General features: G+C 36.0%; 1 protein-coding gene across 7 annotated transcripts in view; it reads right to left on the bottom strand.

Moving 5' to 3' along the window:
• Positions 1-17,184, bottom strand: part of LOC139966510 (intermembrane lipid transfer protein VPS13A-like) — a 123,122-nt gene that overhangs the window by 80,136 nt on the left and 25,802 nt on the right. For all 7 annotated transcript variants that reach the window (XM_071969591.1, XM_071969592.1, XM_071969595.1 and 4 more), the window contains exons 2-4: positions 15,129-15,297; positions 7,529-7,572; positions 463-601 (exon numbers count right to left, since the gene is read on the bottom strand). In XM_071969591.1, coding sequence (XP_071825692.1) covers positions 463-601; positions 7,529-7,572; positions 15,129-15,228 — 283 coding nt within the window. In that variant the 5' untranslated portion in view covers positions 15,229-15,297. The remainder of the gene's footprint in view (positions 1-462; positions 602-7,528; positions 7,573-15,128; positions 15,298-17,184) is intronic.

Genomic DNA, 17,184 nt, shown 5'->3' with positions numbered 1-17,184 from the left:
ACAAAAACATAAGATTTTAATGCCCCAATTGATCAAATCAGATTATTTTCCACAGTATGACAAATTTTTCAAAAAACAAAAGAAAGATCTATTAAACTAAATGGGTATTATATGAAAATAAAAGAACAACCTTTCTTTTTAATCTAAGACTTATATCTATTTTATAACAACCTGTCTTCATTGTGTCTTGAACACCCTTTTAGTTCATGTTTATTCCAAAACTTACTGGTTTTGATATTTACAAGTGACAGGCTTGTAACCTGTCTCGTCAAAGCCCTCCCTTCTCATTCTACTACCCAAAGTGCAGAGAATGAACTGGTCACCTTTTACTACTGTGCCAGTCCCCTTTGGACTCCTACGTCCAAACCCCTTCGGCCAATGTCCTCCCCTCTCATTCAACCACCCAAAGTGCTTAGATGTTCGTTTCGAGCTGGGATTTTCTATCATTTTCATATACTGTACCTGCATTTGGCACAACCAAGAGGTGCAGTCCCTCTAGAGTAGCCTCCACTGGTGCAGAGTATAGATTCTTCCATGGGATCTTTAGGGTAAGTTTACCCAGATGACCAAATTTAATCCTGACCGGTAGATTCAGCTGGTCCTGTTTAAAAGCAACAATATCGAAAATGAAAAATAAAGAAACATGTTTTCTATCTCTTTCTATTTTGGAGATCCAAATGAATATATATGACAAATATGTTCTAACTATTTGACAACTGTGAATTATCAGTTGCAAATTATCAAGGCCGATTGGCTGAAAAGTACAAAAGGGAGACTTTGTATAACATAATCTTATAACATATCCTACATGCTAGAATCATTTCCTCCAGACCATCTCCTATTCCAGTTACATACACAGGCCATTCATAGTCTGCCTATTTGTATGCAAAAAAAAAGGAAGCATCTTTCCTCACTCCACTGAATTGGTGATCTATGATAATTGTGAGGCATATAAACTAAATGCAACGAGCCAACTTTCTCCCATATCTACTGTATGTCAGACCAATTTGTGATTTAAGTTACCTCTATGATTTATACTTCATAACAAGTAGCTTGAAATTGATTCACAAATTCAAGGTACTACACTAATGTAAACATTGTAATATATCCATGAAAATGGAAAAATAAATCAAAAATTAAATAAATAAAATATGATAATAAGCTCAACAGATAATCATTACAAACTTGTAAGTCCCTTTCAAATTAACATGGCTTTTAACCGTTTTTGTATTATCATGTTTGTATTATCTTATGCTACCTTTGGCCTTTAACCAATCTATTAAATGTCACAACTACCTGCCAGTACAAACTTCACAAATTTGCATTAATCAATACTAAGCATGAATCCATTGCAAATGCAATCAAATTCTTAGTGTCTGTTACAGACTACCTGGAAAGTTGTGTTAAGCTAGCATACAGCATTCCGAGTGTATCAAATAATTAATGACAACCAGCTCTTGATTCTCTAAATTACATTCATGAATGCAAATACCTCTGGTCCATTTTTTATAAATCTCTTTGGTGGCTATATTTTCTCAGATCTGAATTACATAATTTGTTTACCAATTAAATCTGTACCTACAGTATATGTTGGGTAAATCGGAAATTCAAATTAGGATAATTATGTGTGTCATCTTAAGTTCTCTTTAAACATTTAAGGTGAAACAAGGGACACGAATAAATGAACAGATGACGGGGAAAAAAATATTAAAAAAATGAGAGGAAATAGCGAATAAATTATCTTGTTAATTTTGTATTGTATAATTATGATCATGGATATACTCCCAAAGCTGGAGAGCCTATTCAGTTACAGTAGTTGGTATGTACAGACAAACTGTGACGGTGTCCCTGAGCTGTGATGAAACCTCATACTGCATAGACCTACAGTCACGTTCGGTACCGGCCAGCATGTACGAATGTACAGTATACATTACACACAGTATACAGCATGCAACAGCCGCCCACACTATGGTGTAGTGTAAAGAGTTACACAGACCTGTACTATTTGATTGTGACTAATGACTTAACAAGATAACGGACACATTGAACGTTCTTATGGCGTGTAGAATTTGACGGTATGTGATGCCTTTGTAGGAACTACTGTACAGTATGTGATACATATATAAATAAACAACTCTATACATTAATTTTCCACAGATCAAAGGACAAACTCGTTTATTTTTATTTCATTTTTATTTCATTTTTATTTCAATGTATCTTTGAACTGTGCAAAAGAGACCAGGAGAATTTTTTTTTTAATATTAAGCTGCATATAATTCACTGGTTAAGGTACTGTAATATATCCATAAGATAGCATATTAATAAGTAAGCATATTAATGAAGCATCAATAATTCACCTTGTGAAAGCAATTCTCTGTTGCGTATTACAGCAACAGGAAGTGTAGGACGTTACAGGGACTAGGAGATTTTTATCAGATTAACAGTACTTAGTAACTTGCATTCTGGCAACAACAACAAAATTCATTTTAAAAGGCATAGATTTTCTCTGATGAAAGATCTACCTTCACTGTTAACAGAAACTAAATCTATTTCATGTTTTTCAGCACAATAAATCCTTCAACCTATTTAATATATATACTACATAGTGTGCCATCTAGCAAAAGCTGAAAACTTAACATAAGATTTAGGCATTGAGTTTGGAAAACTAATTACAAGAGGGGCAAGTACCCAAATTCCATAACAAGTCAGTTTGATAGCTTTATGAGCAAACTGTTGACATGTTCAACATCAGAGCAATCCAAATTTGTGAAACTTAACTGTTCTTGAGGTATCTAACCTAGAAATTTTAAGATTTTCATATTTTGACCTTGCTGACCTCAAATGACCCCACAAATCCACCAAATACAACTGGGACCTAGTACTCAACAATGGAAGCCACATGCAAAGGTTGAAATGTGTCAACATGTTTCCCTCCCCCATCCACTCCCAACCCCCCCATCTCCTCTGCCCCTCTTGTACTTATAATATACAGTAGTGTGTACAAGCTTGGGGATCTTATACACACACATACCCAAGCTAAAACGTACTGTATGCATAAAGATGCCATCTTGGACCTCATGCCTGCCTACTGGGAGAACAAATGGGGAAAAAATAACACCTGTTTAAACCTGGGGTGATACATGGCCACACTAGATACACATATGAAATCATTCAGAACACCTCTTTATATTGAAGATTACAATCCTAATGAGGTCGCTTTCAAGTTCAATAACTTGTATCTCTTAATGAATTAATCAGATGTTTTTTGACAGGACATCTTCGGCAGACCATGAATCAGCTGTTTTTGACAGGACATCTTCGGCAGACTGTGGAGAGCTAGATATTGTGTTATTACAAAAGCTGGTCTAAATATTGCTAAACTTGCTATATGTTCAACAAATTGACAACATTCAAATGTGATTCACAAAGTGACAAAGGAGAGGAGTGATTCTCTGAAATGAAAATTAAAAGTCTTGGATGTGTTGTAACGATTTAGGCTGGTACGGTTCTCCCCATCTCCAATATTTAATGGGTTTGGGCATAATTTGTATCACAGCTGGATCACTGAAAAGTAAGAACAACTTCTGTAACTAACAAATAACTATAACGGTTTCATTCAATAGTCATACAAAAGAAGTAACAAGATGTAACTAGATGTTTAATTTTCGGGTCCTATCCTTCAACATCAAACCCTTTGGATTGTTGTTCTATTAATGACATCACACAGTCATAAATTGTGTGCAATCTTCAGGCCATCTTTAGCATTGATGGTCCATCCTGTTGGGTGAAGGAGGAGGTGAAAAGTCTCTTTCAGTTTGTGCACTTAGTGTACTGTTTCTCTGGCTACCAAGTTTAACTCAGGAAATTTAAAAGCAGGATATATGCATACACTTACACTGGTGCAGTACATATTGAATATATAATGTGTTCTAGTGAACTTATCCCGAACCTGCCATCTACTCCCGACAATCCCGCCCGCCCCCCCCCCCTTCTTCTAAATTAAAAGTAAACCACATCAGAACTCATGCATCTATGGATGTGTGTTATATCATTAATAGCTATAATTGACAATATATAATGAAAAATACCAAACAAACACATTTTATTTGACAGCTTACAAATACAACTTTATCTAACATTAGCTATCATACTTGATTACAGCCTTTTTGGTTGCGACCAAACTTGCGATGGATCTGAAGTTTATCTTGAAGTTTGCAGACAAACAAAAGGTGCAGTTAACATATTACAGTACACAAAACATACACGTATGTATAAGAGTACTGTCTATATCTCTACATCGGCCATACGCCAGATATCTATTTTACAACATGGACATGTTTTACAACTTAGAACAGGGTTTATATCTTTCACAAACTCATCAAATATCTGATGTGCCTTATTTGTCTTCCACACATCAGTGATCAACTGACTTTGTACAGTATGCAGTATATACCTATACAGTATATACCTATACAATATCTATACAGTACTTCCAGTACAAAAAATACAATTGAGGAACAAAGCCCTCTCAACAAAAGAATAAAGATTAGAGAATGGAAGAAGACCTTGACAGTGACAGTAAAAGAGGGAAGAACTTTCAACTCACCCAAAAAGAAAATATCAGTAATAACACAGGCATGAAATGCTTAAAAAGCTGCCCATCAGGGTGCTCTCCCCAACCCCCCCCCGCCCCGCCCCAAGAAGGAAAAAAGGTGGGTGAGAGATATGCACTATCGAGAGTGTTTTGTTTCTCTGCTTGGCCTGTTTGGCAGGGGCTTTGTATCAATCTAAATTTTTAACTAAGCCATGTCATTATCACAACTATCGGTTACAATACAAATTACAAACTTATAAAACCATCTGAAAAGATGGTAAATTTAGGGGTAAAGATGTAAATGGCTTATAGATTTCAATCCAGAGGGCTTTGTTTATTCACAAAATGAACTTTGTGTTGTTATAGTAACGTAATCCTCCAAAGTCTTCTGTACAAACAACCGTAGAAGATAAAGTAAATATAGAAGACTGGCACTACCAAACAGGAAATGATTTAGATAATGTATGCTGACTGTCATATATACCTGAATTTACAGTACACCTGACCGAAGTAGGATTTGTAAATATCGACTAGATTTAGTTAATGTATGATGACTGTCATATATATCTGACTTTACAGTACACGTGACCTAAGTAGGATTTGTAAATAGACTAGATTTACAGTAGTAACTGTATGATGGCTGTCATATATATCTGACTTTACAGTACACGTGACCTAAGTAGGATTGGTAAATAGACTAGATTTAGTTACTGCATGTATGATGACTGTCATATATACCTGAATTTACTGAACACCTGACCTAAGTAGGATTTGTAAATAGACTTGATTTAGTTAATGTATGATGGATGTCATACATACCTCAATCTACACTACACCTGACCTTAGAAGTAGGATTTGTAAATAAACTAGATTCAGTTACTGTATGATGACTGTCATATATACCTGAATTTACAGCACACCTGACCTAAGTAGGATTTGTAAATAGACTAGATTTAGTTAATGTATGATGACTGTCATATACCTGAATTTACTGTACACCTGACCTAAGTAGGATTTGTAAATAGACTAGATTTAGTTACTGTATGATAACTGTCATATATATCTGACTTTACAGTACACGTGACCTAAGTAGGATTTGTAAATAGACTAGATTTTGTTAATGTATGATGACTGTCATATTTATCTGACTTTACAGCACACCTGACCGAAGTAGGATTTGTAAATATGTATAGGATTGATATACCTTCAGTGATGAGTATTATTATTACTAGAGTTCAACTAAAAGTGATACATTAATGAGTCATTCACAATATGTGGGCTGTAATGTGTATGAAAAGAAGGAGAGGTTCAAAAATATCTTGTTTCACAGAAGTGGGACACCAGCAGACGCGTGGATTTTACTAAGTTTGTCGTTTTTTAAATACAAATTGAAAATTTGTCTTTCATCGTTTCTTAAATTTTCACTCTTCATAATATTAAGGAGGATAGAAAGTTATTTGCTCCATTATCCTCAGAAGCATTTATCAGTTAGTAAATGGAACTTTTTTTAAATAAACAATCACCACAACCATGTTGTGCTTAAAGGGATATATTGCAGGAGACGTACATTACAACAGTAACATAAACATTTGCTTCAAATCGAATTTCTTGCTAGACCTGACTACCAGAGAATGTTTTGATTAAAGAATGTTGTGAACCAATATGCTCCCAATAAGTATGCTGCAAATCTCTACTTAAATCTTGAATACTGTTTGCAACGTTCCGACACACTCATCGAAGCAAATGACGAATGTACTGTGTACCTATATACGTAAATAGAATCCAACACCACCCTATCTGGTGAGTTTGCAAGCTCTCTCACACTTCTTCACAAATGTAAAACTGAGATGTGATGGTTATTATTATGGCTGGCATACATCAAGCTGGGAGGATGTAGTGGCCTCCAATCACATTCCTCCCACACATGGCTGGAGTACTTCAACTAGTAGCAGTGTGAATGGATTGCTATCATATATTATTAATAAGCAAATATTCCATGCACTTTTCGCGCCTACTCTAATGTACACAGTAATGAAAGCTTTGACAGAGCAGCAATGCTTAGCATTTATGTACACTCAGTTCTGGTAAACAACTGTGTGGAACGTACTGCATCATGTTATTATGATATTGAATATGGGGCATATATAGATCATCAGGCGGGTCTGGTAAACAATTGTGTGGAACATATATGATATTAAATATGGGGCATCTATATATCAGCAGGGGGTCTAAGTCTTTGAATAATGATATGATGATTTATTTGTTTCAACACATAGTAATACAACGTGAACAAGACAATATAACTGCAAATAAGTAAAATATGTGAAAGGAAGTAAACTAAGAAACCCTTGTGGGCTTAATCGAATAGAGTATTCCCATCAAAGAAAATAGGAAACCTTAACACCTAAAAAAAAAAAAAGAACTGAAAAAAAGAACTGAAAAAAATGAACTCTGAATGTTAAAATCACTTCAGGTGCTGCATTTAGTTCTATGTTTTAAGCATAGCTTGTGCCTCCTTTAAAAGCAAGAAGACTTTATGTATGGAGGGAATTTTGATGTCAGAATGTTTTAAATCAAGCATACCGGTAACCATTAAGGAGATGAAAAATTACATCCTATTAACACATTTTATCTTCCGATTGCAGGAGAAGCAAGAAAATATTTAGACGTCTCCAACTTCCACTTTGGATTCTTTGCCTTGATGCAGAATTGTTAAAAATCCCTTAACTTCACTTTTCTTCTTGGAAAATCATTTCAATGTGATGAAAACAATATAAGGAACCCACAGATAACAGGCTGAAGGGAAACAGGTGGACAAGGAGCAAGAACATATTATGTAATAATAGAGTCTCAATGACACATTTTTGGGGTAAAAACAAAACTATTCTTTTTTATCTTTTTCTCATTTTATTCCAAGATCATTTTAATACTTACCAGAGCACCTTCCTTGACAAACAACTCCTGAAGCACTGCATCTCCTGTAAGAAAATAAATAATAAAAATGTTTTACAAAATATAACAGAACTGTAATGATCATGACTGCTAGGCTAGCTAACATCTCTGTTCAATAATACATCTTAAGTAACTTTCATATGACTATGTGAAAACTCTTATGGCACAGCCTACAAACACATAAATTTACTTCCACTGGTCCAGGCCGTTGAGATAATGTCATACCATTGATATTGTATGTTTCACATGAACATTTGCATCTTAATACCCTTGCAAAGTGGCCTAGTATTTTCATTGTTTCAACCCAATGATCAGCAAGGTTTACTCAAATCATCACACGCTGCTAAAAACAAAACTTACAGTAAGAATAGGCCTTTAGCCAAGAAGTCTGTGTTGAGGGGAAGGGGGGGGGGAGGGACACCATCAGTTTAAGGAGAGGCACATTTGTCCTGTACATTGTGAAGTTTTTGTACATATGTTGGTGGCACAAACTGGGGTGAGGGTACATCAGTCTGTATAGGGGACATGCTTCCCTCCACCTATACCTTGGCCTGGTTCTGAGTAAGAATGCTTTGGCAAAAATTCAAATTAAATGACAGATTCTTTGCTCCGATTTGTTTTACAAGTGTCTACCCTTGACCTGCTTTCAATGACTTGTGGAAACCTTGATGGACGATGTGGATGCATTGTTATGTTCAAAAGGAACACATACAAATCAGATAATTCATCGTAATTCATAATGCATCATTCTACTAGCCCACGTTGGGCTAACATTACAATGAAATTAAAGCCTTCTCTTCGGGATTGTGCAAAAGCTAAAAAATATATTGATAATACATATGAAGCATAGCATACACAGTGTGCCATACTGTAATGACAATGACTCCAACCCAAAGACCCGACAATATTGCTATCAACAATGGTTGCAGAGGGATGCATTGTAATAAGCTGAATAACACTTCTGAACAAATCTATCATTTCTAGGTCAAACAATCAATAATGGTTATAAGGAATTATCCAGGCCTGCACATCACAATTGACAACCTTATTACTAATGCCATATATGCAACAGTACCATACAGGATGGTGTTTACACTGTAATCTTAACAAACCTAACCAGGAGCACAATATATTGTGAAGTGACACGTCTACATATAACAGTATATACATATGTATATTGAGACCTTGATTCAAACCATTATAGAAGCAGGCAGTCGATCCTAGTTTGATTATCTTGTACAATTTCCTGTGTTAAGATTGACTAAAAGGCTGTGTTCTAACTTGATTACTTCATTTCAGCAAGTGTTTGTCAAACCTCACCCCCCCCTGCCCCCCCCCAAAAAAAAGTCTATTCCAATCTCATTAATACTTGATGCACTTCTTGTGGGTATTATCACCCTTTGAAGGATCAGAGACAGTTTTTACTAATTCATGAAACCAAACCAGTTGAACAGTTTTCAATCTGGTATTAAACTATATACTGTCCAAAATTAGAAGAATGCTAACATTATGATTGCTTTCACATGACTTCTTTCGTGGAGGTTCGGACTGTTTACTTAATATTCATGACAAGGTTTAAATGAGACTATTAAATATCTCAGTGAGGGAATATGATTACGGCAATTAAATGCTTCATTACAAGTGTCAGATCGAATATGTGTGACCATAATTTGACTTCGTAGGATGTTAAAGGGGCTATCCTGGTGACTTCTAAATGAGGTTATGGCATAGCCAAAAACTGTTAAAACAAAACCAAGAGAATATTTATATGATCTACAGATTTGATCTGTTTGCAACACATTATCTTCAATCAAGAGTAAGTAATGTTGATGGCAAAGTTTCACATAAATAGAAAAATCTGCAGTACGTGTGTTGTAGACCCAGCAGAAGAAACTACCTCAATGCTTGAAACCTGCTGTTCAGCTTTAATAAAGTACTTGTATCGACAACAACATGTATGTTACTACAGCATGCAAAATGTAATGTGTATTGACAACAACATGTATGTTACTACAGCATGCAAAATGTAATGTGTATTGACAACAACATGGAATTACAGCATGCAAAATGTAATGTGAATCTCATGAATCAAGTTAAATGCCTTGATATTGCCTGCATAAAACTTTTACTTAGTATAATAAAGTACTGTACAAATTTCAAAAAATACAAAACCAACTAGTGGGTAGGTATAAGCTACTAGAGAGAAGAAGCTACTAGAGAGAGTATTCATACTAGAGCAATGCATACTTTGATAAGTTCGGATATAACTATGTCACTGTATTTTGGAGAAACCATTGCCATAGGTGATCGAAGAAATCAGAATTGTACAAATTCATTTTTTTCCTCTTCATCCAGAAGTTTTAGGATACTGTATGATCAATTACAGGCTACAGCCCCTTCTCCTTGTTCTGCATCATCCCTGGACTACAAACGACACCCCATCATTATCAACGGTATTTTCCATATCATTTAGCATTGTACTATTGTATCTGGGATTACAAGCTGTATAGTATAGACTATACTTGCACAGGCTTGGCCTACATAGAGTTAGCTGTTATAACCTTGGCCAAGCCTATGGGATGTTTGTCTGGGCTAGTACTTTCCAATGTACATTAAAATTGCTCAATTCATTAAACACTTGTACTGAATAGTGAGGTAATCTTAAATTAAATCCTGATTTTTCATTTTCTACTTAAAAAGTCAGACTGCAATTTTTTTTATGGAAATTCATGACACTGGACACCTCAAAATTCCCCGTCCTCCCCCCCCCCCCCCACGATAAAAAAGTGGGAAGAAGCCAACGTTATTGATGGGTTGATTTGTATTCTCTGAGAGTATAATATATCCTCTGTGCAACAATTATATATGTTCAAATATGTTGATAACATACTTTTAATTACCTTCAAACAATGATGAAGTATGTTTGGTTAGAAATACTCAAAACAGACAAGAGTATGGAGACAATTTTTATACTTGACATCTCTGTTAAATTTATGAAGAGGAAGAGAGGGAAGAACTTATACTACCTTTAATAATGTGTTTGAATTTGTTTTAGACTGAACATTCTGCTTATGTTAAGTTACATGAAATAAGTATTATTACGCACAATATTATGCACAGGAGGATACAGAGAAAAGGGAGAAGAAAAAGTACAACATTAATACTGTATATTATACTGTAGATTGAACTTAAAGGGATTCTTTACAAAGAAACCTCAAGTTGTCCTAGTCGAGGTTTGTTCAAAACTTAGTTTGAAAGCTGCTGGAGAAGGACATTTGTTTCCTTGAGGGTACAAGGTTACCCTGTTTCTTGCAGGCAGTAATGCTGACCACGCATAAATGAAAGGGGCTCTGAAGGGTTCCACTGCATAAACTCTCACTCAGTTCTCTATCTCTGCAGGCAATGCTTCCACTTTTAACCCCGCATATAGGATTAGGTATATACTTAGGTAATGATGAAAACAACTTGTGAAAATAGAATTCCACTGTTCACATGTATAGAATTCCACTGTTCACATGTAATCATGTGCTACAATCATTGTTTTTTTTGGGGGGGATGTGCTAATAAATTTATTCTCTAGAGGAAGGAATTAAATTTTTAACCTAGCCAACACAGCATTATTGCCCAAGTTGCTATGATACCTTGAGCACAGTTGACATTTAATCAGAAATGTTTTTCTCATCTAATAACATTTAAATGCTGGTACATTTTAGACTGCATACCATGTTACTTCTGACAAATTTCCTAGTAAAGGATGAAAAAGTTGTGTAAGTGTAGCAATTGTTGAGAACAAAAAAAGGTGTGTACAAATTTTCTCTATTTTCAATTGATATGATCCCTAATAAATATCATTGACATGTATTGTGGTTCAAAGCAGCTTCATTCCAAACTAATGCTGTGCTTTTCACCAATGGCTTAAACATGAATCCATTTAATTTTTGTCTTTATCCCATACCATATCAGTGAGAAGCAAATATTACCAAACTACTGTAGGATATATATATGCAACCCTCTGCTTTCCCTAGTCCACAAACTTGTACACTTGGCTTAGATTCCACATTTGGTATGAGAACTTTGAGAAGATTCAAGTTTTCAATATTAAACACAGCAAACAACTTTTGAAGTGTTGACCATTAAAGTGATCAGCGAGGTGCTTTCCAATTATGCAACCGTACAAGGTTTATGAGGTTTTCAGCATTTAATGTTGACATAAAAATACCTTTGACCTTCACAGACAATTATTCTTATATACTCACTAATTTAAGGTGGAACTACTGTACATGCAAAATTATGAAATTCATTCAACTTGTTCATGTATCTAAAGTTCCTGTGTTTTCAAGATATTTAGACCTTAAATTATTGGGATTTAATTGACCTTCACCAACATCTTCTATGATTCTTGTACTCGCAATGAAGGCATCTACTGCACATACAGGACCACACTTATGAACTTCAACCAAGCTGCACTTTTTGAATTACTGTCTTTAGAATGTTTTCAGACTTTGATCTCTATGGACTTCGATGACCTTTGACCTCCACCAATTTCAATGTTGTTCTTGTGCCCACCAAACAGGATCGACATTTACAACACAGTACCAACTGTGAGGTTCAACAATGATGCACTTTTTGACATATTGCATTAACAAGCGGGTGTGTCACATGTACACTGTACATACACACAAACACACCATCACATTGAATAGATTCCTTTTGCTTGTCTGCATTACCCGCCAATCTATTTCACAAATGCACCAAATATGTTGAACACATGTTAACTGCATTTATAAAACTATTCATATAGTTTATATAAGGAAATACAATTTCAGAATGTTTCTTCACCTCAGGGGATGTGCAATTTGCTTCGATTGGATGAGCAAGCATATAAACCTCATATATAGTTACCAAAAGCTGGATACAGTAGGCTATAGTTATACGTTGCTTAAATGTACAGTAACAGCATTTTATGCTTCATAGAGTATGTACCTTCACTTACTAACTTAGTACAAAATTGCAAACCAGAGTTGAAAAGCCTTCCAGAATTTCCCATGATCATATTCGCTAGTACGATGGTTAACAGTAAATTCGCAATAGTGAGGGTATTAATGTTCTTTTAAAAGTGGGTGTTTACTTTTTCTGCACAGTGGATTACCACAATGACCTTGACTGTCCCAAGAAACTGGTTTGGATGGTTTGCTAAGTTTTCCAACCTTGCCTACAGTATACAAAGGCCCTATTATATTACTTAGATCCAAGGAGATATATATGCATGCACAAAATAGTAAAAATAACTTTACAAACTTTGTATTTTTAAGGTAATGGCAGAGTAATGCAAGCTGTTTAGTTAGTCAAAGCGAGATTTGATTGGTAAAATTAGGGAAAGTAAAAAAAAAAAAAAAAAAAAAAACAATACTGACATCATTTCTGTACCTCTGTATATTTGCTTACTCAGTACTGAAAACTTTGAACGGCTTCATATCTATTTTTCAAGCCATGCAAGGAAAAATTGGCCGTCATTTTGCAAAACTGGCCGTGCAAAAGACGTCTGGACAGCTGGCTACCTAAACCCGTTAGTAACAGTGTCATCCTTCATTAAAGTTAAATGATAAGCAGATTAGTTAGAACCTGGACTTAACCTTAATTGAAACTAATATAACAGACGGTTAGTTAGATAAGTGCCGGCAACTGAGTAAATAGCTCCCACCATATGAAATATGTTAGCGTACTTTGCAATCAGAAGTAAATAATCAGCATTAGTCCTAGGCCCTTACATGTCATGGTTGACCAGTTTGGTACAAGGGTGGATTAACTATATGAAGAACTTTTTCAATTTGGCCTAATCTATTGTTGAAATGTGGCGAGCCCAGCTGCTCATTTGTAATAAAAAATCCTAAAAAAGAAATCTAGCATAACTTGTCTTGTTGAAAATGGACACTGACTAAGCTAAGTCTGCAGAAATTTCAAGGTGAAATTTCAGCCATAGATCTTTCTGTCTTACTCTAAAAATGCTAATGTCTTGGCAATGTGGTCCATTAGAGTTGTATAGCACATGTTTCTGGATGAGTTTGCAAAAACCGAAGAATATTTGTGTAGTTTGTTAACATGTGCTTTGAAAATGGCTTTGAAACATTCTCAAACTATATAGTCAACTTCAGTGTTGTTTAACCAGATTTACAAACGTACAAATTGACAAATCAGTTACTGTGTGAAAATGGGCTTCTAATGTTCTCAAAGTCAATGACCTAATATGACAACAAAGCTTGACCAATGAGATTTTGCAATGTTCATTACATATTTGATCTGGCCAAGTGAACAGACTTGGCCCTGGACACTCCGGTAAATTTGGTCTCCAAGCATTACTGATGACAAACTATAGTATATATGCTCTCCATGCTAGCTTCAAATCATTTCTTCTATGTATAAATACTTTGTGGCCATCGTTGAGAGCTGTAGGCTAAATCAACCGACTTGCAGTACGCTTATGAGTTCCAAACCGTGAGAACAAGTAAACCAGCATTTCCCTTGGTATGAGATTGTCTCAAGTACGGGTACAAATCCACAAGAACAAGTAAATACGACTACGACTCAGGAGTATGGGTGAGATAAGCTAACTAGGCCAGCCTACACCAGGGTGTAACTAAAACGAATGACAATTGCGTTTCACATAACGAATGACAATATGTTGCACACACTAAAAAAATGCGTTGACTAAAACGAATGACAGTAATGACAGCACAGACATTTGCTTCAACCGGATATCACAGTTCAGACTTCGTGGGTATCTAGATCTAGTAACGTACGGAGTACGGACAAAATAAAAACGCACCTTATAGTAAGCGAAATTGTAAGTCTGATTTTAAAAAGTAAATCTAACGTCATTTTTCCGATATTAATTGTTAAAAACTAACAATACTATAATCTTGAAACGGCTTCAGTTATCTTTCTATATAAATCTACAGAGGTAAAAAGCACAACACTCAAGCGCATTCTCACACAAAAACTTTCCCTGTGGTTTCTATCCGTAAATTACACCAAAACCCTGCAACCACGTTATATGCGATTTTCCTCAAATCATTTTTGCGCAGAAAACCAATAACCGCATTTACTCCACTCCGTTAATCATTTTATCTCTTCTCAATACTGTCCTTCGTTGTCATTCGTTGTCATTCGGTGTCATTCGTTGTCATTCGCCTTCATTCGCTGTCATTCGCAAATGATAATTAACCCTGTACAAAGTCAATTGTCATTCGGTCATTCGCTGTCATTCGTTTTAGTTTGTCCCCTACACCAGAATACAAGACTGAGTACAGACTCTCTACAACTTACAAGCCTGAGCATCACATGTATATCCTATATCAGATTTTGACTCCATTTTTTGTGATCCTACTGTGCGCATACACATTATTGCTTAGGTGTCGCCCTTATTTTCATTACATGAAAATGGCATATATAATGTAATGTACATCCTAACACTTCTGTCGACTACACCAAGACAATACCGATTAACGTCCTAGCGTTGACTACGAACACTTAACGTAAGCCACTGTTTATGACAAATAACAAAAGGAAACTCCTTGAAACCTACCAGACCAAATGCCGAGTTTCAACTGAGATGCGTCCAAATTTTCCACATATGGACCAAGGAACCGGTTGAGAAGGTCCACCACAAGAGATTCGAAAACCATCTTCGAATTTTAATGGCTTTTCCAAGCAACTTTCATACGTGGTAGATGAACAATATACGATTCCCGTTACCGGGCTGAAGCTGGCCAACAGACCTCTGACAGATCGCTGAAAATGAACAGCGTCTACCTCGAATAGGGTATTGAATTCATGCAGGTTGCACAGAAAATGGAGCATTCCAAGGAAGCAAAGGAAGGTATCTCGAACAAACGTCGTCGCTAAAGTTCAACACTGTAGTCGCGGAGGTTGGCTGTTTGGGTCAAAGGCTGACCGCAAATTATGTGAAATATGCGGAAAATGTTGTTAACAGCCAAAACGTTACCATGCGAAGTGAGATGCTTTTGAGAACGAAGGGACAGGGGAAATAGACAAAATTGGCGAAGTTTTTTAGTCTGTTAATTTAAAGGAATTAAAAGAAGGCGCAAACTGTACCTCATTCTTTACGCTCAATTTCTCAATTGACAAGTGAAGTTTGTATTGATGTTAGATATTCTTCGTCTGTTTGCTCGTAGGAGATTGGAAAATAAACTCCTGGGTTATTGACGTATCACTAAAAAAGTTAGATTAGTGTACGTCGACCTGAGAGGTTAAACTTCGGAAAATAACCCTAAACTAACCTGCTTTATTGATTTTTGGGAGATTTGGTGAGTCATCACATTACTTTTTTATGCTTGGATATTACTGATGGTCTGAAAAATGATGAGGATTGAATATGATTTCAGGTATTTTATAAAATCGCAATGCAAAAATATTACACTACAGAGCGAAAAGAGGTAATTTGACAACCCCAATGTTTCGCTAAATATAACCCCGTGATAATTTTTGTGCAATCAAATGACCACCATCAATATATGCGGAGGACATTATTCTTTTCTTTTCATGACATTTCACGACAATCGAAGTGGGTCTACTATCAGCAGCAGGCGTATTCCGGCAGCGCCCTCATCGGCTCAATGCAAAATACTACTTAAGTGCGAAAAAGGCAAACTGACAACCCCAATAATTGCTCAATTTAACCCAGTGATAATTTTTGTGCCATCAAATAGCCACCCTCAATATATGCAGGGAACACTATTCTTTCTTTTTCATGACATTTCATGACAATCGAAGTGGGTCTACTATCAGCAGCAGGCGGATTCCGGCAGCGCCCTCACCGGCTCAATGCAAAATACTACACTAAAGAGCGAAAACAGCAAAAATGACAACCCCAATTAATTGCTCAATTTCACCCCGTGATAATTTTTGTGCCATCATATGACCATCATAAATGAATGTAAAGGACATTATTCTTTCGTTTTCATGACTTTTTATGACAATCGAAAGGGGTCTACTATCAGCAGCAGGCGGATTCCGGCAGCGCCCTCATCGGCTCAATGCAAAATACTACACTAAAGAGCGAAAACAGCAAAAATGACAACCCCCATTAATTGCTCAATTTAACCCCGTGATAATTTTTGTGCCAGCAAATGACCATCATAAATGAATGTAGGGGACATTATTCTTTCATTTTCATGACTTTTCATGACAATCGAAGTGGGTCTACTATCAGCAGCAGCGGATTCCGGCAGCGCCCTCACCGGCTCAATGCAAAATACTACACTAAAGAGCGAAAACAGCAATAATGGCAACCCTCATTAATTGCTCAATTTAACCCCGTGATAATTTTTGTGCCATCAAATGACCACCCTCAATATATGTAGGGGACACTATTCTTTCATGTTCACGACATTTCATGACAATCGAAGGGGGTCTACTATCAGCAGCAGGCGGATTCCGGCAGCGCCCTCATCGGCTCAATGCAAAATACTACACTAAAGAGCGAAAACAGCAAAAATGACAACCCCAATTAATTGCTCAATTTAACCCCGTGATAATTTTTGTGCCAGCAAATGACCATCATAAATGGATGTAGGGGACACTATTCTTTCATTTTCATGACTTTTCATGACAATCGAAGT

The sequence above is a fragment of the Apostichopus japonicus genome, chromosome 4 (assembly GCF_037975245.1).
Source record: "Apostichopus japonicus isolate 1M-3 chromosome 4, ASM3797524v1, whole genome shotgun sequence".
NCBI lineage: Eukaryota > Metazoa > Echinodermata > Holothuroidea > Aspidochirotida > Stichopodidae > Apostichopus > Apostichopus japonicus.
Note: the sequence above shows the minus strand (reverse complement) of the source record. Positions and strands in the feature narration are given on the sequence as shown.